At 42.1% G+C, this 24,513-nt stretch overlaps 1 protein-coding gene across 1 annotated transcript in view; it reads left to right on the top strand.

Annotated features, from left to right (window-relative positions):
• itpr2 (inositol 1,4,5-trisphosphate receptor, type 2) overlaps positions 1 to 24,513 on the top strand; it is a gene marked incomplete at its 5' end in the record, with an annotated part of 52,809 nt that overhangs the window by 5,718 nt on the left and 22,578 nt on the right. The window contains 33 exons of the mRNA XM_079223287.1: positions 22 to 180; positions 989 to 1,087; positions 1,309 to 1,392; positions 1,549 to 1,695; positions 2,532 to 2,627; positions 3,284 to 3,328; positions 7,060 to 7,211; positions 7,332 to 7,431; positions 7,609 to 7,769; positions 7,865 to 8,006; positions 8,275 to 8,433; positions 9,020 to 9,192; positions 9,605 to 9,724; positions 9,967 to 10,149; positions 10,302 to 10,553; positions 10,643 to 10,790; positions 10,905 to 11,052; positions 11,638 to 11,825; positions 11,921 to 12,044; positions 12,141 to 12,198; positions 12,351 to 12,516; positions 12,777 to 12,944; positions 13,436 to 13,522; positions 13,607 to 13,732; positions 13,858 to 13,980; positions 14,123 to 14,323; positions 14,418 to 14,669; positions 14,787 to 14,912; positions 15,090 to 15,218; positions 15,596 to 15,716; positions 15,865 to 16,046; positions 16,534 to 16,676; positions 17,298 to 17,427. Coding sequence (XP_079079413.1) covers positions 22 to 180; positions 989 to 1,087; positions 1,309 to 1,392; positions 1,549 to 1,695; positions 2,532 to 2,627; positions 3,284 to 3,328; positions 7,060 to 7,211; positions 7,332 to 7,431; positions 7,609 to 7,769; positions 7,865 to 8,006; positions 8,275 to 8,433; positions 9,020 to 9,192; positions 9,605 to 9,724; positions 9,967 to 10,149; positions 10,302 to 10,553; positions 10,643 to 10,790; positions 10,905 to 11,052; positions 11,638 to 11,825; positions 11,921 to 12,044; positions 12,141 to 12,198; positions 12,351 to 12,516; positions 12,777 to 12,944; positions 13,436 to 13,522; positions 13,607 to 13,732; positions 13,858 to 13,980; positions 14,123 to 14,323; positions 14,418 to 14,669; positions 14,787 to 14,912; positions 15,090 to 15,218; positions 15,596 to 15,716; positions 15,865 to 16,046; positions 16,534 to 16,676; positions 17,298 to 17,427 — 4,692 coding nt within the window. The remainder of the gene's footprint in view (positions 1 to 21; positions 181 to 988; positions 1,088 to 1,308; positions 1,393 to 1,548; positions 1,696 to 2,531; positions 2,628 to 3,283; positions 3,329 to 7,059; positions 7,212 to 7,331; positions 7,432 to 7,608; positions 7,770 to 7,864; positions 8,007 to 8,274; positions 8,434 to 9,019; positions 9,193 to 9,604; positions 9,725 to 9,966; positions 10,150 to 10,301; positions 10,554 to 10,642; positions 10,791 to 10,904; positions 11,053 to 11,637; positions 11,826 to 11,920; positions 12,045 to 12,140; positions 12,199 to 12,350; positions 12,517 to 12,776; positions 12,945 to 13,435; positions 13,523 to 13,606; positions 13,733 to 13,857; positions 13,981 to 14,122; positions 14,324 to 14,417; positions 14,670 to 14,786; positions 14,913 to 15,089; positions 15,219 to 15,595; positions 15,717 to 15,864; positions 16,047 to 16,533; positions 16,677 to 17,297; positions 17,428 to 24,513) is intronic.

The raw sequence follows: 24,513 nt of genomic DNA, 5'->3' as shown, positions 1-24,513 counted from the left end.
ACTCTGAATCTTCTGTCTTAGCTCCTGCACATTAAGAGCAATAAGTACCTGACGGTGAACAAGCGTCTTCCTGCTTTGCTTGAGAAGAACGCCATGCGGGTTTCGTTGGACCCAGCCGGGAACGAGGGCTCCTGGTTCTACATTCAGCCCTTCTGGAAGCTCCGCAGCGAAGGAGATAATGTAGGTCTCCCTCCACTTGGCGTTACACAAATTTCTTTTCGACTTAAAGTTCAGTTTGACATTCCTCTCTGTTACAAGTACAGCAGACGTCCGACTTTTTCATCCTATACACTGTCAGTTAATTGTTCGTCCTGTCCCAGTAACATTTCTGATTTTGTCCTTCCCTCTTTGGCTTTAGCATCCTATGGTTAAAGGTATTGCTCTTGATTGTGCATGGTGTTTGTGCATTATTAGGTCAGACACAGAATCTCATGTAAAAAAGCATGGATGCACCGGCTTTCCCATTGCATGTTAGACTTTTAGGTCGAGCTTTGAAAGCACCCAGTCGGTCCTTACTTTCTATCTACTTTTTGTCACTGATGCAGTTTCATGTATTTAAAATGTTTTTTTTTAAATACAGCATTGGTATAAGTGAGATGAGCGACACATTTGTGAAGCCACATTGTGCTTGTGTGTGGCTGGTTAACATGAGATACTGTGTAGAGTCTATTGTAACTTAGATTGGGTTAGAGAGCATGCATTATGCAAGCGATGATACAATGACAGGCAGCGTACTTTCAGTCACCATATGCTGCATTCATGTTTGCTCACCATGGTATGAATATACTTGTGTGCCGTGAACACTCAATCACTCTCTCATTGAAGCTCAGCCTATTGCTGTTGCACATAGCGCCTCTTTTTTTAATTAAGAGGGTGTTTGCATGGACACAGTCTTACTTCCTGTTTCATCCATTTAAACAATTGTGGAAGTTTTCCAATCTGCGTCTTCAACTGTGTTGGCATATGATGTTCTGTAATTTGGTTCAAGGTGGTGGTTGGAGATAAGGTGGTGCTGATGCCAGTGAACGCAGGGCAGCCTCTGCATGCCAGTAACATCGAGCTGCTAGACAACCCCGGCTGCAAAGAGGTGGGACTGGTTCATCTACATTGTTTCTATCTGTGCTGAAATACAAAGCTGTAGTCAAATAAAGAAAGGAAAAACAAGAGAAATACCTCTATTTTGTCTTTTCACTTTAGTTTATTCAGGAGTGTTTAATGCAATGCTTTATTTTCTTGTCCCTTTAACTGTGGGATAAAAATCTACATTTCACGATTTGTTTGCCCCTTACTCTCTGCTTCATGCTGCAGGTCAATGCTGTTAACTGTAACACAAGCTGGAAGGTCACCTTGTTCATGAAGTTTAGCGACTACCGGGAAGATGTGCTGAAGGGGGTATGTTGTTTTATCGCTTCTAGGTTTCCTCCGTGCATCTTTTAGCATGGCTTCATGCAGATTGCCTGTCTTCAGAGCAAACAGCATGCCATTATCTTGCATGCCATTATCTTGCATTATCTTGCAGTCTCATGTTTTGCTCGTGTGCTCTGTCAGGGGGACGTGGTGAGGCTGTTTCACGCTGAGCAGGAGAAGTTTCTGACCGGTGACGAGTACAAGAAGCAGCAGCACGTCTTCCTCAGGACCACACTGCGGCAGTCTGCCACCTCCGCCACCAGCTCCAAGGCCCTCTGGGAGATCGAGGTAAAGCACACACTGGAATTAACAACATTGCGCTTTAATTCTGAGATCATCATTGACGCTAATCAGAAGAGAATCATTGGGGTTTTTGAGTGCAGTTTATGGACAAATTAAAATGTATGTTGTGTCCTTTTTAAAAAAAATAATAATAATAATAACAACCAGCCATACATAAACGCAATGAATAACCTTCTAAAGCCAATTAAATCATACACTGCCCAGCTCAGTTTAAATAAACATAAATCAGCAAATTATGTATTTTACATGTCCTTGAATTTACACGTTTGTCATCACACATCTAGGCCATCATTTCCTGTTTGATAATACATACTGTTTGCCACTTAACCCTTTGGTGCTTTGTAATCCACTTTCTGTATGTTCCTCTTTATCAGCTGGCACTGAGTGGAAGTTCCTGTTGTCCCTGTGCTGTTTGCACCAGAATGCATTTATGCTACCATATCAGTTGTTGACATGTTGTTGCACCAGTATGACTAACACAAATTCCTGTTGTACTCGGCACATAGACTCTCATTCTGACACCGCGGTGATAGGCTAAACTAGAACGCATTTAGTTTGTGCATTATTGTCACTTTGAATAAGCGCTCTAAATAAAAGAGGTTATCCTCTGTGAAAGCAATCCTATCCTATAACGAGCCGTTCTGTCTGCGGAACAAAACCATTAACTGAATGAGCAGTGTTACTAAGAAACTGAGCAATGTTTTAGAAGTCACTCTGCACTATATCAGACCAGTTGGAGGCGAGCACAGACTGACACTAAACCACATACCTGGACTAGAACTGATGCTTCTAGGTGTCCTTATTCAATGTTTCTATGGCAGGTTGTTCACTATGACCCCTGTAGAGGTGGAGCCGGCCAGTGGAACAGTCTCTTCCGCTTCAAACACCTAGCGACTGGGAATTACCTCGCAGCAGAAGTGAGTTTTACTCTTTTTATTCCATTACATTGTGTATTTCATCATTGTGTTTAATTTAGGGATGCGCCAATATTGGGCTGATACAAACTCAAATAGCTGGTTTGGTTATCTGTGACAATGGAGCCAAACTATTCAGTTTAGTTATTTCTATGTACATTATACACTGGAATTTGTAGTTGCTGGTGTACTTTTTTTTTATTCTAATGATAAAAAACTATTCAATACATTTATATCAGTTTTTTTAACTTTCATTTTATATTTCAAAGTTTACAAGAAAAGTAGTGTTCAAGTTAAATGGTTAAACACTGGGATCGGTCCTCAGTATCAAGCGTTACCTAAAGCCCAGGCATTTCTATTGCTATTGGATCTGTAAAAGTCAGCTGGGTGCATCCCTACTTTAATTATGCACTACTTTTAGAGTAGCTATACATTTAGTCTGTGCCTCAAACTGAGAGAATCTTCTAGTTTTTGAATAAGCACAGTCAAAGGGGATTTTAGGCGATGTGCTGTAGGTGGCAGTATTCCCATTAATATGGCGTATATCACCCATCTGCTGTTGAATAGTTTGGATTTGCAGTGATGGGGGTGACAATAACAGGATGATCATCAGAGCGTCCTATGTTTGAGGTCACTGACTGACCCTCATTTCTCTGCAGGTGAACCCTGAATTCAAAGACGGCACGGTGGAGCCCAAAGGAGAGGTGAGTCAGTCAAACAAGCACATTTAGCTGCAAAGTCACACACTACTAACCAATTTTTAACCTTATTTGATCTACTAAGTTGATATTTATCATTCAAGACGGCAGCAATGCAAATATCATTTTACACCATAGATGAGTCAGATGGACTAAAAGGGAGAATGAACTGGTGAACAAGAAAGAAGATTATAAAAGTGTTTTAGTGGAAACGACAACGGTCTCGGCAGTTAAACACTGTCTCCAGGCACGTCTGTCTCCTCGTCCTTTTTAGTTATTCAATACCGGCAGTTCTCTAACACTCGCAAACGAACTCTGAATCTATATCTAGACATTTCTTTCAGCTCTTAGCTACCTCGCACATTTGTATTCTGGTAGTGCAAGGAACACGCACACCAGCTCTCTCAGCCTCACACACTTTCTCATGCACATGCTGAGTTTCAGACACACAGGGGGCTCCTTACATAACGTCTGGGTGTGGGGGTGCCCTGCGAGAGGGGATGGAGGGGAGGCAGACGTGCTGTCTGCTCTGCTCCACTCGCCTGTGCTAAGCTGGTGGGGTGAGTCACCAGCAGAGGGAGGGGGAGAGGAGTGGGAGGATTGAGAAGCTGAGGCGTGGAGGCAGCTCTGGGGAGCTTCCCATTGACATGCAGAGAACAGTGGGAGAAATTAACCCTCGCCTTCTATGTGCTGCATCTGCACAGCGCATACTCTGCCAGCTTACATACCGCAGTGTCTAACGCACCACACGGAGAAGTCATGGCTCTCTGGCTACATTTGATACCTCATTAGTGCAAGAAGCTGTGACGGTATCGTTTGGCTCACATCCGTCCATCCTCAATTATAGATGTTATCAACTGTTGAGCTCATTTATCAGTGTTTACGTGAGTGTGTGTTTAACAGATATGGCAACTTAATACGAAACACTCAGCTTCTCGTAGCCATAGTAATACTCAACAAACAAGCTCACTGAAATGAGGCTGTATTTTTTTAATATAGCAAGATATACAATGTGTGTGCAGTTTGGACATGAAGATAAGAGATCCTGCTGTGTGCGCTGCCTTTAGCAATAAACAATTAATCAAACAGTTTACAGACAAATTGATAACATATTGACGTTTTCATCATGTGTGATGTCATAATTTAAAGTCATATACTAAATACTTTTATGGTGGCAGCTATAACAATGTGATAATTTGTCTTTTATATTATTACTATTTTTAATTACTTTCATTATCTGGTAGTCTGCAGATTATTTACCTTATCTAACATTTTGCCGATAGAAATGTCAGGAAATAGTTAACATGACATCATTGCTTCTTTCATCCAACCAACTGTTCAAGATCCAAATATGATCATTGATGATATCAATAATAGTGATCGGTAATCCAAAATGTTGCAAATGCATCTTCTGTTCATCACTTTAAGCTCTGAAAATGTTTACTTGCAATTTATCTTTGACATTTTAGAGACTCACCAATCATTACAATCGATGAATTGAAAACAAATTATTAATAAACAATAGAATAAAACAACAGAATAAACAATAAGACCCATATTGCACAGGCCACATATCTTTAGAACATTCTGACACTAAAAGGGTTTCAGTGACTAATCAGGATAAAATGGACTTTGCTTGAGACCTTTCTCTGTCTCAGCAACACACTCTTGAGAGATCTGGCAACGTACATTCGCATACGCCCTAGCTACCTAATTATTTGTAATTCTAAATATGTCTGTTAGTTTTGTAAATATCTAATCTAATGATATCTGTGTGTCCACACAACTTGCAGACCATTTTAAATTGAGATCGGGGGGGTAATGATTAGTTGCAGCTCGTACCTTAAAGTAACATCCATCGACTTGCAACAGTGTTAACACACCTGTGTGAACAAGCACTGCATGCGTCTTCCTTTTATAGACTAGAATATGGACTGTGTTGTTGTGTCCTGTATATTTAACGATTGTGGAGAGTGAGACAGTAGAAAATCTACATGTTAATATTAACAATTTAACGGTATGTTATACAGGTAAAAGCCAGTAAATTAGAATATTTTGAAAAACTTGATTTATTTCAGTAATTGCATTCAAAAGGTGTAACTTGTACATTATATTTATTCATTGCACACAGACTGATGCATTCAAATGTTTATTTCATTCAATTTTGATGATTTGAAGTGGCAACAAATGAAAATCCAAAATTCCGTGTGTCACAAAATTAGAATATTACTTAAGGCTGATACAAAAAAGGGATTTTTAGAAATGTTGGCCAACTGAAAAGTATGAAAATGAAAAATATGAGCATGTACAATACTCAATACTTGGTTGGAGCTCCTTTTGCCTCAATTACTGCGTTAATGCGGCGTGGCATGGAGTCCATGAGTTTCTGGCACTGCTCAGGTGTTATGAGAGCCCAGGTTGCTCTGATAGTGGCCTTCAACTCTTCTGTGTTTTTGGGTCTGGCATTCTGCATCTTCCTTTTCACAATACCCCACAGATTTTCTATGGGGCTAAGGTCAGGGGAGTTGGCTGGCCAATTTAGAACAGAAATACCATGGTCCGTAAACCAGGCACGGGTAGATTTTGCGCTGTGTGCAGGCGCCAAGTCCTGTTGGAACTTGAAATCTCCATCTCCATAGAGCAGGTCAGCAGCAGGAAGCATGAAGTGCTCTAAAACTTGCTGGTATACGGCTGCGTTGACCCTGGATCTCAGGAAACAGAGTGGACCGACACCAGCAGATGACATGGCACCCCAAACCATCACTGATGGTGGAAACTTTACACTAGACTTCAGGCAACGTGGATCCTGTGCCTCTCCTGTCCTCCTCCAGACTCTGGGACCTCGATTTCCAAAGGAAATGCAAAATTTGCTTTCGTCAGAAAACATGACTTTGGACCACTCAGCAGCAGTCCAGCTCTTTTTTTCCTTAGCCCAGGTGAGACGCTTTTCGCGCTGTTTCTTGGTCAACAGTGGCTTGACATGAGGTATGCGGCAGTTGAAACCCATGTCTTTCAAGCGTCTCTTGGTGGTGGATCTTGAAGCACTGACTCCAGCAGCTGTCCACTCCTTGTGAATCTCCCCCACATTTTTGAATGGTTTTTTTTTCACAATCTTGACCAGGGCGCGGTGATCCCTATTGCTTGTACACTTTTTCTGACCACGGTTTTTCCTTCCCTTTGCCTCTCCATTAATGTGTTTGGACACAGAGCTCTGAGAACAGCCAGCCTCTTCAGCAATAACCTTTTGTGTCTTTCCCTCCTTGTGCAATGTGTCGATGGTCGCCTTTTGGACAGCTGTCAAATCTGAAGTCTTCCCCATGTTTGTGTAGGCTTCAGAACTGGACTGAGAGACCATTTAAAGCCCTTTGCAGGTGTTTTAAGTTAATCAGCTGATTAGTTTGTGGCACCAGGTATCTTCAAAATGTAACCCTAACACAATATTCTAATTTTGTGACACACGGAATTTTGGATTTTCATTTGTTGCCACTTCAAATCATCAAAATTAAATGAAATAAACATTTGAATGCATCAGTCTGTGTGCAATGAATAAATATAATGTACAAGTTACACCTTTTGAATGCAATTACTGAAATAAATCAAGTTTTTCAAAATATTCTAATTTACTGGCTTTTACCTGTATGCGCTTTTAGACGGCATACACTCTTCTACTTCTACTGCGTGTCTGCATGGTTGTGTGTATCCTCATGTACGTGCTTGTGTGTGTGTGTTTGCTGCAGAATGAGACGGATACTTTGTTCTCCAAGAGGAAGCATCAAGCAGCAGAGAAGATTGCTTTCACCCTGGTCTCTGTTCCCCATGGGAATGACATAGCCTCTCTGTTTGAGCTGGATGCCACCACTCTGCAGCGGGCCGACTGTCTCGTGCCCAGGTCAGTTACTCGCATGGGGACAACAGCAACAACAACAACAAGCTGGAGCTGTTTCCACAGGGGGCTTTTTTCACAGTTCGCAGAGCAGTTTTTCTAAAATCTTGTCTCGTACTTCTTTAGGAACTCCTATGTGAGACTTAGGCACCTGTGCACCAACACCTGGGTAACGAGCACCAACGTCCCCATCGATACAGAGGAGGAACGTCCGGTGATGCTCAAGGTACACACACACACACACACACACACACACACACACACACACACACACACACACACACACACACACACACACACACACACACACACACACTTCTAGGCATGCAAAATTGTGAAAGAAGTAAAACAGTCATGAATGCATTATTGAGACTATTGAGATTCGTGTTGGCTGTCATAATAGATTGGCACCTGTCCCACTAAAGAGGACAAAGAAGCTTTCGCCATCGTATCTGTTCCCCTGTCGGAGGTCAGAGACTTGGACTTTGCCAATGATGCCAGCAAGGTCCTGGAGTCCACTGTGAGGAAGCTTCAGTACGGCAACATAGCTCAGAATGAGAGGAGGTACAGATGCCTGAGCATGACGACATAGGTGGCACAAGGTGGTGTGCGTGTTTGATGTTTTCAGCTTATTTTTTGCCTTCATATATGTTTTTCAGGTTTGTGACTAAACTCCTGGAGGACCTTGTGTTCTTTGTATGTGTGGTACCAAACAATGGCCAGGATGTTTTGTCTGTGGTCACCTCCACACCCAACCGAGAGAGGCAGAAACTCATGAGGGAACAGAACATCCTTGCACAGGTCAGCACACACACACACACACACACACACACACACACACACACACACACACACACACACTCTCACTCTCACTCACACACATATTGATCAGAACTTAAGACAAGGCCCAGGATTGTATGATTTTAAATTGTGTTGTATTGCCATTAGTGTTATATTTTACAACCACTGATTAGACTCAAGAAGTGTATTCATCAAAGTATCCCCCTGCTATAGTTCGTAGACGCTCGGTTGGTTCTTCATCTTTGTGTGTGGGATTATGTTGCTCCAGATCTTTGGCATCCTGAAGGCTCCATTCACAGATCAGGGTGACGGTCCGATGCTCAAGTTGGAGGATTTGGGAGACCAGCGCTATGCTCACTTCAAGTACATGTTGAGACTCTGCTACAGGGTGCTACGCCACTCCCAAGAGGACTATCGCAAGAACCAGGCATGTTCCGTCTTCTACAGTCTAATATTGAGTACTCAGTGAGTTTGTCATCAGGCTCGTTAACATGCTAATTATAACAGAGATGTGGGGGAGTTTAAGCATGGAGAGATGGATGTGGATTGGGAGCATATCCGTATAGATTCTGCCAGACTTTCAGACCACAGCTGCTGTAATGATGCCCTTAATCAAGAAAGTAGCAGTGCTCTTTGGTTGTGTGATCTCACTTATTATTATAAATATATTCATCCAACTGAGGAAAATCCATGAATGGGGCCATTTAATATGCTGTTATGCCATGACCACCACTTGAGGCCATAGTCAGCCAAGGTTATAAAGAAATGCTATCTAGTAAAATTGCTAAATATTTTCAAGTCACATCTTTTTTATTTATTTTTATTGGATATCATACATTTAATGTTTTAGTTAATTTTGTGTTCATCAAGCAAACTAAGTTATTGCATAATCTCACTTGGGCGTTGTTACATTTAACTCATCAATTGCAGTTATGACCGGTAACAATGGTTACCCATGCTTCATCAAAACCATCCCAAAGTGTTTATAACCATATGTCTTTTGTGCCATATAGGAATATATAGCCAAAAAGTTCACAATCATGCAGTCTCAGATTGGCTATGAGATCCTGGCTGAGGACACAATCACTGCCCTGCTGCACAACAACCGCAAGCTGCTGGAAAAACACATCACAGCCAGAGAGATCGAGACCTTCGTCAGCCTCCTGAGGCGCAACAGAGAGCCCAGGTCCGACGAGCACCTCCAGAAGAGTAGATGACTCAGGGGAACTATTTCATTACATTAAATATAGGACTGTCTGACATGTGACATGGGTAGTCTTAAGACTTACAATACAATATGTGAATCTTACTTAGTTAACCCTACTTTTGTGAAATTTTAAAATTCAGTTTTTATTAGAAATTAATTTCTAACCTTCCCCATATGGTCAGTGTGACACCATATTTTGTGGTGAGTGCCAAATTGATATTAAAAGGTGATTATCTGTCCATATAAAGCAAGATAATATTTTTTACATGGAAAAATGGGGAAGAAAGATATGTTATGTACAGGCAGGAACGCACACACTTCAATTCATGTGTTCCTTTTCTGAAACCTTGCGTGTAAAACGTGGTGATTCATGTCTGTGCTACTCTTCTAGATTCCTGGATTATCTGTCTGATCTCTGCGTGTCCAACAAGACTGCCATCCCCGTCACACAGGAGCTTATCTGTAAATTTATGCTGAACCCCACCAACGCAGATATCCTCATCCAGACCAAGTGAGTCACACCCTGTGGTATCTATATTTAAAACATTCAAGTTGATCCTGTCATATTTCAGTCCTTCATTTTTAAACATGTACAAGCATGCACATTCAGTACGCTCTAAAGCTGCTTCCTCCTTGTGAAATAGATATTTTCAGCAGCCGCAGTTCTACGTCAGAATGTAATGTGTGCAATTTTTCCACTAACTGCTTTTTGTCACACTTCCTCCCTCGCCCTCCTTTCTCCCCCCCGCCCAGACTAATCCCGAACACAGAGACCACCCTGGAGTCCTCTCTGCTGCAGGAGGAGGTGGAGGAGAAGGAGGTTTGGCTCTACTGGATCGACAGCCACAAGGAGCCTCACGGCAAATTCATTCGCCACCTGGCCCAGGATGCCAAGGGCAACCACAAGATGGATGTAGACATTATCAACTATTACAGGTGACGGTGGCATTGTTGGTTTTAGTTCCCCCTGTGTGCTACACCTTATTTCAGGAACACAAAAATAGCTGAAACAAACAAGCAAGACTGTATATTTTCCCCCTCGACTTCCCATGTCCAAAACAAAAACATGTCCCTTGCCTCCTCTGTAGGGATCAGTTGAACCTCTTTGCTAAAATGTGTCTGGACCGTCAGTACCTAGCCATCAACCAGATCACTTGTCAGCTACCTGTGGATCTGATCCTGCGCTGCATGTTTGACGAATGCCTGCCCTACAACCTCCGAGCCTCCTTCTGCCGTCTCATGCTGCATATGCATGTGGACCGTGACCCACAGGAGGCCGTGGTGCCTGTACGGTATGCCCGCCTCTGGACCGAGATCCCCTCCAAGATCACCATCCATGAGTGAGTGTCCATCTGTGAGGTTATGTGTGTTATGTACAGACATATTTCACCAGTCACCACATGTATATTGTGATTGTGCTTTCCCATAGGTTTGAGTATGAGTCCACTGACACGTCAAGAGAAGAGATGAAGAGAAAGTTTGCTCACACCATGGAGTTTGTTGAAGAATATCTTAAAGATGTGGTCAGCCAGCCTTTTCCATTTGGAGATAAACACAAGAATGAACTCACGCTAGAGGTACAAATTAAGTCTAAAATTGTGCATAATGTATGTGTTTTTATGTGCCATTGTAAAGGCTATTTTTTTTTTTTTTTTTTTAAATCCTTATGATGATTGACTTCTGTCTTCCAGGTGGTGAATCTCGCTCGTAACCTGGTTTACTTTGGTTTCTATAGCTTTAGTGAGCTGCTGCGTCTCACACGCACTCTGCTGGCCATCCTGGATATTGTCCAGCACCCACTGACCTTCATGAACAAGCTCGACAAGAGCCCAGAGACTGGTCAGTGCAGTTACACAGCACAAGGGCATTATTCCATTGAGTTTTACGTAGCGATTTCAACAATAGTTAGAAAGTTTTAAGCTAATTAGTCAAATTGAACTTAGTTCAGGGACTAAGATAATTGAACGGGGATCAATGTCCTCACGTTTCTAGATAGACAATATGGAAGCAGTTAACAAATGTATGCAAGAGCAAGGCTATGCATGAAAGCATTGGAGTTTAGTATTAAACTTTTGTTTTTTAAACCTGATAAAGACCCTGGGTGGCAGTGGAACTGCTACATGAAGTTACAGAAATAAAAACCTATAATTTTGAGGTCAAAGACTTCTACAAATCAGAAAAAGTAAGAACAAATCTGCTAATCAAAGTAAAAAATATAGGTGGACCAGGTGGTAAATAAAAAGAGTGGTAAGGTATAATGGAAGTTTCACAGGCTTGAGCTTTCACAGGCTTGAGCTGCAATATGTCAACGATGTAAATGGATGAAAATGGTAGGCCATACACACACACACACACACACACACACACACACACACATATATACACACACAATGCAAAATGTGTGAAGATGATTGTTTCCTCTAGGCAACAATGTCCTGCGTACGATCCACGGAGTTGGGGAAATGATGACTCAGATTATGATGAGTCGAGGTGTGCCGCACAGCCTCCCTGACACCTCTCCATCCCTGCGCTACGGGAGAGGACACTTCCTGCCGGACAATGAGGATGTCGTGGTGATGGACACCAAGCTGAAGATCATTGAGATCCTGCAAGTAAGCGCCACCCACTGCATGTACTTAATTAATTTAAAGTAATTTCTGGTGAAATGTGGCATTATAAAAAAATCTATTTTTTTCCCCCCTGTCAGTTCATCCTCAGTGTGAGGTTGGATTATAGGATCACATACTTGTTGTCCATCTACAAGAAAGAATTTGGGGATAAGAGCGTAATTGACAGCTCTTCTTCTGTGAATGATTTGATCCCAATGACACGTGAGACTTTATTTTCTCTTAATCCAAATACTAAAATATTATTTGTACGTTCTAAATGTGTTCACTGTCCTGTTGTTCACCTTCTTTTGTCTCCAGCTTCTGAACCAGACATAGATGAGATTGCAACCAAAGCAGAGAGCATGTTTGCAGGGAGGTAGGTGACGCTGTGCTTGAATATAACCAAACATTCACACAGAGAAATGAATTAAAGATATAAAGTTGATTTATTTTTGAAATACCTGGTTCTGTAGTCTCTTTGCTTAAATCAGCTTAAAAACTCCTATCTAAGCTTTGTTGGGATTTCAGCTCAGAATTAAGTGCCGTGGAGCTGGACGATGAGGGGGGCAGGACGTTTTTGAGGGTTCTGATCCATCTCATCATGCAAGATTACCCCCCACTGGTGTCTGGCTCGCTGCAGCTCATCTTTAAACACTTCAGTCAGAGAGCCGAGGTCCTGCAGGCCTTCAAACAGGTAGCGACACAGCAGTTAAACTCCAGCATCCGTTTGGATTGGGGGGTTCTCCAAAGGGCCAAACAGCAGTGGTTGTAAACTGTCTCACCGAGAGCTTCCTCAACCTGAATCTAGCTCGCATTTTAACAACAAGCAGACTTTCTAAAGTGGCGCGCTGAGACTTCTTGGCAGAGATATGCTCTCACACACATTTGTTCTTTTAATATCTCTATGTCTGGTTTATTTCTCATTTAGTGTGTACGTGTCTGTGTGTTATTCAGGTCCAGTTATTAGTGTCAGAGCAGGATGTCGATAACTACAAGCAGATCAAGACCGACCTGGACCAGCTGCGTCTGACTGTTGAGAAGTCAGAGCTGTGGGTGGAGAAAAGCGGAGTCTACAGCAGCGAAGACCTGGGGGTCAGGCAGGTCCAAGAACAGAACATCGAGGTGCTGTTCCATCATTTAATGCTATTTGGCATCAAAAAGCAAAAAATATCATTTTAGTGTGATATTTATTTCTCCACAGGAAGTTCCTATATTTATCTTAAACCTCCCATCAGTCATCCAGCTGCACTACAAATGGCTTCTTTGTTTGTTGTTATTGTTAATCAAAGCTGAGGGAAAGCTGTTTTGTTGGCTAAGTGTGAAGTAATAATAAATAGTAATGTTTTTATTAGTCAGGCCTGTATAATGTAGTGTGTTTTTACGTCATTATTGTTACAATAATGCAGCGGTGGCAATGATAATGATCAGTGTAGGGACTTTTCCCACCACTGACAGGATGTGACGGTTGTTGCAGCCAAAGGTAAACCGTTTGGAGTGAACGCAAGAATTGTGGAGCTTTAGTTAACTGTGGCATAAACCTACGACAATTGAACTGTTTAACCCTAACCCTTAACCCCTTATTAAGGCTTTTCTTCATGTATGTGTCTTGTCAGGAGGTTGTCCTGAGCCCAGTACAGGATGGAGATAATAAACCTCAAATTGACGGCAACAAAGCAAACAACTACAACATTGTCAAAGAGGTGGGTTCCATGTCTTTAGATCCAGTTTATTCATCTCTTTGTTCTGCAGTGCAACTGTAATACATGTGGGTGTCTGATATTTAGATCCTACTGAGACTCAGTAAGCTATGCTATCCCAGTAAGAAGAGTCGTGTGCAGCAGCAGAGGCTGCTGAAGAACATGGGGGCCCATACGGTGGTACTGGACCTGCTGCAGATCCCCTATGAGAAGGTGAGTAACAGCCAAATGAATGACTCGTTAAACTTGATGTTACTTGCACATCATTGTTTCTTGTTGTTTATTATATTCTGTTTTATAATCTTTAATTTTATTTGCTTGGTTCTGCTTATGCACAGAGTGATGAGAAGATGAATGAAATCATGACACTGGCACATACGTTTCTGCAAAACTTCTGCAGAGGAAATCATCAGAACCAAGTTCTGCTCCATAAACACCTGAACCTCTTCCTCACTCCAGGGGTATATAGACTTTGCTGTACATTTCCCTTGTTGTTGTTGTTGATGATGTTAGATCTTTTCCTGTCATACAAATTAATCAATATACTGTTATGAAGGTGATCTTCCTCTAAACGACTGAATCATATCTCCTATATTTAACCAGTTGCTTGAAGCTGAGACAATGCATCACATCTTTATGAACAACTACCAGCTGTGCCATGAGATCAGCGACCGCGTGGTCCATCATTTTGTCCACTGCATTGAAACACACGGAAGACACGTTCAGTACCTCAAGTTCCTGCAAACCATTGTGAAAGCAGATGGGAAGTATGTGAAGAAATGTCAGGACAAAGTCATGACAGAGGTGAGATCAGGGGTTTTCAAAAGAAAGCGTTTGTACGTTTATTCATTAGTTAGTATAACAACACTTTTCTTTGGGTCTCTGTTTGTGTGTCCAGCTGGTGAACGGAGGCGAAGATGTGCTGGTGTTCTACAACGACCGCTCCTCGTTCTCAGTGTTGCTGCAGATGATGGGCTCCGAGCGAGAGCGGACCGATGAAGATGGAGCTCTGGCCTACCACAACATGCTTGTGGAGCTACTGGCTGCCTGCACCGAGGGCAAGAATGTCTACACTGAGCTGAAATGCAACTCTCTGTTACCGCTGGACGACATTGTCAAAGTTGTCACTGATGTCCACTGTATACCAGAGGTAAGGCTAGACGAGTTAATGGTGGAGGTACTTTTTGTTTTGTTGCATCTTTGGGAACATTGTTTACTCTCTTTTATCTGAAAGTAACCAAGCATCTTATTGTTTCTTATCCCCTAGGTCAAAACTGCTTATGTGAACTTTGTGAATCACTGCTACGTGGACACAGAGGTAGAGATGAAGGAGATCTACACCTCCAACCATATCTGGAAGCTCTTTGACAACTTCCTGGTGGACATGTCCAGTGTAAGGCTCCGTCAGAGTGCTACTTTTCTAATGAGGCGTTGTATGTGTCATAGATACATTGAGGCGTACTCATTTTCTAAATCCATTCCCTCACTGCATGTGCAGAGAAAAAGATAGCGGTGTGACGTTAGGATGAGTGTGTTCAGAAATGTACTCGATGTGGTTTTTGTATTTAAGGTGTGCAACACTACCACAGACCGTAACCATGCAGATCTGGCCCTGGAGAAGTATGTGACGGAGACGGTGATGGCCATTGTCAGGGGTTTCTTCAGCTCACCTTTCTCTGTCAACCACTCCAACCTGCAGGTACTGTTTTTCACCTCTGACTAGCAGGTGAAATATGCAGAGGCATGTCCAAATCCTTTTCTTTTACTTAACTGTAAAATTTACTGTAAAATTATTTGATAGCAGACTACCACTTTTACTGCACCATCACCTGGGACTGTCTTGTCTTATTGCAGACATTTGTATACAGCAGATGCTTGAGGTGCTTTACGCTGAAGTCTGTACTGATGTCTCCTATCAGACACAATATTGAAGTGTTCCCGTCAGGATTATCTCTGTCTTTCTCTACACTCATGCCACTTTAAAAACAAAGACAATATTCATTCTCTCTCTCTCTCTCTCTCTCTCTCTCTCTCTCTCTCTCTCTCTCTCTCTCTCTCTCTCTCTCCATTAAACAGACAAACCAGTCTGTCTTCATCAAGCTGCTTCAGTCTTCTTTCAGGATCTACAACTGCACCTGGATCAACTCGGCTCAGAAGGCTAATATTGAGAGCTGTATCAAAACGCTGGCTGACGTTGGTGAGTGTTGCTACTCTGCTGTCCAGTCTTTCACCAATGACAAACAAAGAGGCATTGACATATTGAATAAAATGCAGTAAATGTATTTATTGTGTTGATTTTGTACACAAAATCACACCGACATCCAACCCTTTGTGTTCTTCCCCAGCTAAGGCACGGGCCATAGCCATCCCAGTGGACCTGGACAGTCAGGTCAACACTTTGTCTCTGAAGGTCCACAGGAACATGGTGCAGCGAGCAGCCAAGGACTGGAGGATCTCTGCCCGCACACGCCCCCGTAAGGAGAATCTAGGTGGCCCTGACTACAAGAACATCATTGAGAAGCTCCAGGTGCTATTTTTTTTTTTAAACAAGACACGGAGTCTACAGCCACACTAGCGTCTCTGAGACTTCACAAAGGCACAGCAGAGTGTTGAGCTTAATGCTAAAGTGGACAAATTACATTTTGACCTCATGGTGGTGCTAGATATAAAGTTCAGGATCATTCAATTATTATGATCATCTTGAAGAAGACATGGATTGTATGTCAATCCATCCAATATTAGCATTTCCCTTCACAACTACAATTGTCAACCTCACACTGGCAATAGAGAAAACGTCAAGTTACTAGGTCACATCCTCTGGCCATTCATGGCAATCCAGCAAGCAATTGTTGAGATGGTGGACTACCATCCCTAAAGCTAGTGAGGCTGAAGAAAATACAGGAGTGTCTAAATGTAGTAGTTTGAGGGCTTTTCTAAAAGTTTCTTTGGCAGAATCATTCTCTACAGGGGAGCATTTGATTGAGCCCTTCTGTGTGTCTGTCTGTGATGCACAGGGGGTCGTGTCCCTTCTGGAGGAGCAGTTCAGTCCGAAGGTTCAGGCAGAGTTTTCTGTGCTGGTGGATGTTCTCCATAGCCCAGAGCTGCTGTTTCCAGAGGCCGCTCGCCTACGCTGTGAGAGCGGAGCTTTCATGTCCAAGTAAGTCACACAACCTGTGACAGGAACAAAGAGCACATTCCTCACTTTTTGAAAGCCTGGAGGACTCATTTAAAGTGTGAGTGTAGCTACAGAGAAGAGCGACAGCATGGTCGACATTTAGGATTCTTGACAGAAGTTGCTGATAGCTGTTATTTATTGCTTTATTTGTTGCCAAGTTGAAGATTGGCAGGTCGGTAGGATTAGCTATAACCTTCACTAATTAGCTACTATTATGTATTTAGTAATTGTGGAGGCTTTGGAAATTCAAGAATATTTCAAATATATATATTTGAAATTATAAATGGAACATTACAAATACCAATATTTAGCTTTAAAATAAACAATAATAAATATATAAGGAAAAAAAAGTTAATTTATTCTGTCCGTGTCAGTAAACTACTCAAATTAACATGTTGGATATTGAAATATATAGTTTGATACATCAAACCTCCAGGGGTGCTGTTGCTCTGCTTCTGCTGTGTGACCTCCCTGAAGAGCAGAAAAACGAGATTACACCTCAATATATCTTTACCTCAATATATCTTTTGAATTGGGAATCAGTGAGTGCATTGGTAGGACTAAACTTTAAATGATACAGTACCTATATTTTCACTCTGTCAGACTGATCAAACACACCAAGAAGCTCATGGACAAAGAGGAGAAGCTTTGTATCAAGATCCTGCAAACACTCCGAGAGATGATGGACAAGAAGGAATGCTTTCAGGAGGCTGTGAGTACTTGCCCCTGCATGGGAATGTCACAGGAAATATGGTTGTAATTATTATTCAGAATTCCCAAACAAAATGTATTAGTTTCTCACAATCTCCCTGTTGCGTAGAAAAAAATTAACATTGTCTGTTGATGAAGCCCAATCTTCTACAGCATTGCTGTACCATCACCAGTGCGGTGTAGCCCTGTTTTCTCCCAGGTCTGTCGGCCCAGAGCCCAGACTCCCCTTCATCAGTATGCTGTGGGTCTTTCTATGTTGCATAAGACAGGAAGGCACTTGAGGACACATTCGCACAGAGGGAGAATAGGTGGGAGGAAGTAAGGGAATGAAGAGGAGGAGTAAGAGGAGGAGGAAGAGGAGGGGGGCATGCACCAAACAAACAAATCAATACTGCAGCGAGTATGGGGGGTGGGGACATATTCTGCTGCTTAGCCAGAGGCCTGGAACGTGAATGACAAGAGTTGGTAGAGGAGACTGAAGGAGGTGGTTGTGTGTATGTTTGTGCACATGGAGGGGCTGGAGGGTGAGGGCCAAAAAAGTCAGATCTGTAATCACCTTTGGAAGGTTTAGGAGAGTTTGTTTCAGCTGTGTGGTGAGAGGAGGTGACTGTGCAACTCGCACAGCACAAAATGAGCTGCTCAATTCGGACAACAACCACCCCAAAACATCCCTGTTGTTTAGAATTTATTACAACTCGGTTTATTAAACTAAATGTTGTCCTGAAGTGAACTGGGTGAAAGCGCGTGTTGCTGTCCTCTGAGAATGTGGGATTTGATGCAACATGATTATTTACCGACAATGCTGTCTTAAAGGCTTTTTTTTCTGCACCACAACATCACTTGTTAGAACATATGTATGTATGCTCCTTTACCCTCTCGCATTAGTAATATTGTCAAGACTACCTTTCTCAATATAGTATCTGCCAGCCAGTGTCACTCACAGCTTCTTGAGGAGTCAGAGTTTTGTTTTCCCTTCTTGTGTTTGCATCTTGTGCCAGTCAGCCAAGCTGGGTTTTTTTCTTCCGAAAGGCAAATGATGCAACAGTTTTGTGGAATAAGACGGAGGAATTTAAAGTGGAAAAACAATCACTTTTTTAAAAGGTGGCTGGGCGCATTCGAGCAGCCAGACAGTGCGGTAACGATATGTGAAATGTCAGTTTGTGTAGGTGTGTGTGAGTGTGCTCAAGCATGTATTTGTGGCCTCTCTTTGTCATATCCCTGTAGCCCTGAGCGTGGAGCTGCAGCCTCACTGCACAGGAGAGAGAGAGAGAGCAAGAGAGAGAGAGAGCAAGAGAGAGAGAGGGAGAGAGTGGGAGAAAACGATTGATGGAAATAATGAGAGAGGGAGAGGCAGACAGACAAAAACGGAGGGAGAGAGAGACAGAGTGACAGCATCGGCAGCAGAGGTTGGTGGCTCCCCTGGGGTGCAGTGAGTGGGTGGAGGAGAGTGAGAGAAAGAGATGGAGGGAGAGTGAATAAGGGAGGGAGGGAGGGAGGCAGCCATGTGAGGAGCCATGTGAGTGGAAGGGAAAAAAAAAAGTGGGCAGCGGCTGCAGGGTGAGGGATTGGAGAGAAGCGGAGTCTGCTCAGTCCATGAGGAGACAGGGCAGGGGGTGCAGTTACGTAACAGCCTGCAGTGCCTGAGCCAGCGTCACGTGGACCATCACGTTCTCCCTCCCTCCCTCCTTACTCTCACTCTTCTGTCCGCTCGCTGCCTCCCTCTTCCTCCTTTGCCCCCTCCATGCTTTGTCTCAGTCCATCGCATTCTGTCTGCCCGCCTGAGTTATTTTCTATCTCGCTTCCCTCCAGTCCCACCCAGGCTCTGCTCTCTGTTTGCCTGGGTCATGCCAGGAGCGCTGGTCGGGCAGCGGTGGGAAGATCCACAGCGGCCACAGTATAAAGATGTGTTAGCTCTTACTGCTGCACTGCACTTTATTGGCTTTCAGATAACGGCATATCCATAAATGTGTTTGCTCCCACTTGCCCTCAAGATGTCTTTGGTGACAGTTTTTTTCAGGATAATAGACCTGAAAAAGGATACTCTATCATAAATATGTACATTGGAGAGAATATGCATAAAGTACCATTATAGACTTAGATTTTTTATATTTTCTCATCTAATGCAATTTGGCACTTATAGAATAACGCTGGTGTTATTCTATACTTCAAATCGCATGAAAAACCAACAAGGCAACCATTTGTCTATCAATACTTCTGACTTCCCTACCTTGTCTGTGCTACTCGGCCGCAAGCACATTTGTTGCCACTGAAGATGTAAATCTTTAAAAGTGTGTCACAAATACATAGTATATCAGTACATCAGTACTATGTACATACTAGTGCAATAGTATATAAAAAGAAAAGCGTCCAATTAATTTCTTAAATCACATAGACACTGTAGTATTTCACAAATGTTAGTCAAACAGGACTGAATTATACATTTATTGGGGACGATTTTCCGCTGTGGATTAATACATGTTTGATGCACTACTAAGTATTTAAAGCGGCCAGATTCAAGGAAATTAATTGTGTAGATGAAAATGCCACCATGGTGCTCTAGTGGCTAAGACGCTTACAATATGCTATGTTTGCAATGTCCCCAGTTTGATTCAGGAACTCAAAGTGCCCCCCAAAATACTTAAGAAATGCCACTAGCACTTTGTATGTCAATGTGTATGCTGTGGACAACATTGACTCGATATACGCACTCCAAATGAAATGCACTACTCGTGTTCATCATAATAACGGTCACTTTTATTGTTGTCCTTTTTGGACAAAATTGATGATTCATAGCATAGGCCAATATGTTACATCAGAGTTTAGATACCCTGACAGTACTTTTTGTTGACAATAAGAAAATATAGAATCCCTCTAGATTTATCCTGTTTTTTAATTAATTATTTTTTTAATCTCGTGCTTATTTTAGATGTTGTTTTCCGTGAACACATGAATGCATGGTGTGCTGTCATGTGTATCTGCATGTCAGTGTCTTCTTGTTCACAGATGATTGATTTACATTACATAACTAATTTTTCACTCTCACACTCTCCTCCCTCTCTTTCGCACTCATCCCTGTCATTTACACGCTCTCTGTCTGTCCTTCTTTCTCTTCCTGTCCCTCTCTTTCTGCCTTGCTTGTCAAGTTTCACACCACCTGCCCAAGGCAAAGCAGATTTACAGATTACCACCCTCTTGATACTAAGCGCATCACACAGATGCATGTAGACGGAAAGCCTCACTCAGATACACACACATACACACACATGCACACACACTTCTAGGCATGCAATGCCATGCTGGCTGTCCCTGCGTGAGCTCATCCTGCAGGGTTTTCCCGTGTTCTCTGTCTACTGATGGGAGTAGTGGAACACGGCTTAGGTTCATCCACATGGAGCGGGTCAGGCAGGCGGACAGAGACTGGATGAGCTCACGGATACTCTTATGGTTTGACCTTTGGCTGGATTCAGGCTGACACGGTCAGACAGTTGAAGTTAGGTAATCTTGATCTGGAACCTGAATGCCTTACATTTTCATAAATATTTATCTAATGCCAAAGATAATAATAATTTGTCTATTTAGAAAATTTGTCATGAAAATATTTTACCGCCGTTCCTTTCTACCCTCCTTCCTTCACTCTGGCCCTCACTTCCATCAGTCAGGTGTCTGTTAGTTGAGTATTATGTTTTGGTTTCCATGACGACGAGGGATTAGCACATTGTTGTTTGTCTGTCTGGTCTGGCCGTGACTGGGCACGGGAAGTCGATGTACCCTGTGTAGAAATGCCCTCAGACCAGGAGCACGTTGCCTGCCTCAGCCGCGGAGAAAAGAGACGCCCTGTAAAAAACACCCGTGAAATTGTGATAGTCCTTGACTTCAGGGCCTCATGCATCTGTGGCCTCTATGAATGAGATTAGTTGTCATTGTTAACAGTGTTTTGTTACAGTTCATAGTGCGTTATTTGAATCTGATTGCGTGTGAGTTGGGTTATTTGTGCTCATGGAGGCACATGACGGGGACAGAATGAATGATATGATGTGTAACTTAGTGAAGGTAATTTTATATTCTAATATCTACTTGTGACTATTGTTCCTCTTTGCCAACACAATTTTCCTGCTTTTGACATTTGCTGTACATCATCATCAGTTTGAGACTTTTCCCCTTTCCACATTACATGATTTAGAAATGTTTGTATCTCCCGCACTAGCCCAGGGGTCAGCAACCTTTTCTATCCAAAGAGCCATTTTGCCCTTTATTTCCACCAAAAAAAAAAGTGTCTGGAGATGCAAAAGCTATTTGATATCAAAGCTTATGAAGTTGTTTATATAGTTATATTATATGTACACAAAACTATAGTTTGTTGTATTTATGAAATTATAATAATATAATTTATTTTCCTTGATCACAAGTAAGGTAACAAGCGCTGCAATCTTGATAGCATGGAATCGTCCAGTCAACACGCAGGTTGACCGTCCAAAAACACCCGAACAGCCGGAAGTTCGGCTCTTTAATACACGGTTTTCCGTCATGAACATCTATCATTTCTATTGGCTCTAACTTGTCTAAGAGGAAGAGAATCGTTTCTTCATCTTTTCTCACAAGGCTGGAACGTGCAACGACCAGTCTGCTTCTCTAATGTCAATATACTGATAAACAGGTGTAAGCGTTGTAGTGCAAAGCGTGGAACCTTGAGGAACAGACAACCGGACTGTTCTCACAGAAACTTCTCACAGAAAGTATTTGTTAAATTGACCTCGCACAACCTGAACTCTAATAGACATAAGAATAATGAAATGCAGAATATCTACAGAATCTAACGATTTATATTATCACGGAGGAGGACAGATCCGTTTTTACTAGCCTCAGTGTCTCATGAGCTGCCACAGAACCAGCAGCAATAGTGGAGTTTGGAGACTTGATCCACTTCCTGAAAGTATATCTACTTTGCTCAGTTTGCTGCAGCAGTTGAGAAATCGCTCTTCTCCAGCTTGATACTGTTCATCAGATGCTGTGTGCTTGTTCTGGAAGAGTCTTTCAACATTAAATGTTTTGTTGTTGGCTAACTCCTCGCCACATATCAAGCATACAGGTCAGCAGCATTGTTGGCAGTGAAAGCTAATTAATACGTCCGAATGTCAGAATTAAACTACCTTTCTCTGTTGATAGTTTAGCGAGGGCGGGGCTCTGTGAATCACGAGTAGCACCTGCAGGGGAAGCTGCTTGACGTGACAGGATGTGATGCACATTTTAGTTAAAGAAATATTTGAACATTTATTTTTATTTTCAGTGACCCAATATCACCTCAAACGCCAAGATAAGAGAATTCCCTTTGAAAGATTTTCCACTGGGCAAAAAAAAGGAAGAAGAAAATAAAGAAATTAGTGACGTCGCTATTAAAGCTGTAAATTTGTATTTGACTCACTTATTTAGACCATTTAATTATGAATTGACGTTGCATAAACACCGGAAAATTATGTAATGTAGAAAAAGTCTTGCATAATGACAACATATGCCAGTAATCAGGAGTGGATGCTCTCAGACTCTGATGGTAAAACAAACTCCAGACTACGGAGATGATTCAACATCTCAAATGAAAAAGACTCTAAAGAGTCTACAGCCGCACGAGGGGCTCTGTGAGGCTGTACTTCTTGAGCGAAATGCTTATGTGAGCATACTGACGTGCCCAGAATGACAATGATAACATGCTAATGTTTAGCAGGTATAACGTTTACCAAGGTCACCATTTGCTAATCAGCACTAAACACGAGTACAACAAGCGTTGCTATAATTTGGTCATTAACCGAAGTACTAGGCAAATAAAGATGTTCATAATGGCACCAGATGCTATTATTTTACTATATTATTACAATTCATCCTTTGGGAGACATGAACATGAACACACCTTGGCTATTTTTTTATTGTTGTTCACCTTGTATACATGCATGGGTACCAGTGAGGCATACAAAACAAACAACCCTCGCTTTTACCTTATCAGCTAACCCATCTCCAACATTACAATCTTCTTAACAAACAACACAATCTGCACTTAACAATGTTACTGAATCACATGACACTTCCACAATGAACCCGCAAGCTAACAGTCCAATGACCGTTGTTTACGCTGCTGGTCTTGTATTTCCCTGAACCAGTCTGACCAATTGCTCTCACATGTGGGCTTAATTTGTTTTTCCTGATATGCTTGTTTGCTTGCTGAAAACATTTGATGTGCTGTGGAATTGCAGCTTGAAATTATGGCGCCACTTGGCGCATGTCTCGGTGCACGAGTGTCACTGACAGAGTTTTATCAGACGCGTATAGCATGCAAGAGCCTTTTGCTGCAGAGCTACCTGTAGTCACTGTGGGCCGGGAAACGGTTCATATCCTGCAGAAAGGGAGATAATTGGATCGAGGAAGAGCAGAGACATAAAATGTTTCTGTTTGCCTAACTCTAATTTAATTGAGCGGCATCGCTTGGCACAAACCAGCATTAAAGTGCATTAAGAATAATTAACTTTGTTATTAACAGTAGCACCATAAAACTCACCCTGGACGTAGCCATAATTCTAGAAATCATGAGTTTAAAAACCACCACCACACATTCAATTATATTTTCAGCAAAATACATTTAAATGGAGCGGTTCTTTCGGGGAAATCGATGAAAACAATAACTGCTTAAAATATAAACTCTTAACTACAATACTACCTCTGAACTCTTTCTCCATTTTCCGTATAATAGTACCCGATTGCATACTTGGGGACTCCCCTAGTAAAATATGAATGTCTAAATCCTGTTTTAAAGTCCTCTTTATGCTGTCAGGTGTGAAATTCTGGTGGAAAAATATTAAATGAGTAAATAAAAAGGTGGGTCTAAAAACACTGAAATCTGCCTGAAAAATCTCCCGCAATACGGCAAAAAAAAACAACCAACTAATTCCCAGAAAAATACAGATGACATGACCTAACTATCATCAATAGCAGCTACAGCTCTGCCTGTGTTCTCACTCTCTCTCTCTTCATGTTCCCAAAGTGCCTGTGCTAAAACAGCAGGATGTGTATGTGTCTTGATTTCCTGATTTTGTCCTATTCATGAAATAACTCCCCTGGTGAGAAA

The sequence above is a fragment of the Taurulus bubalis genome (assembly GCF_910589615.1).
Source record: "Taurulus bubalis genome assembly, chromosome: 9".
NCBI lineage: Eukaryota > Metazoa > Chordata > Actinopteri > Perciformes > Cottidae > Taurulus > Taurulus bubalis.
This window is presented reverse-complemented; position numbering and strand designations above follow the sequence as displayed.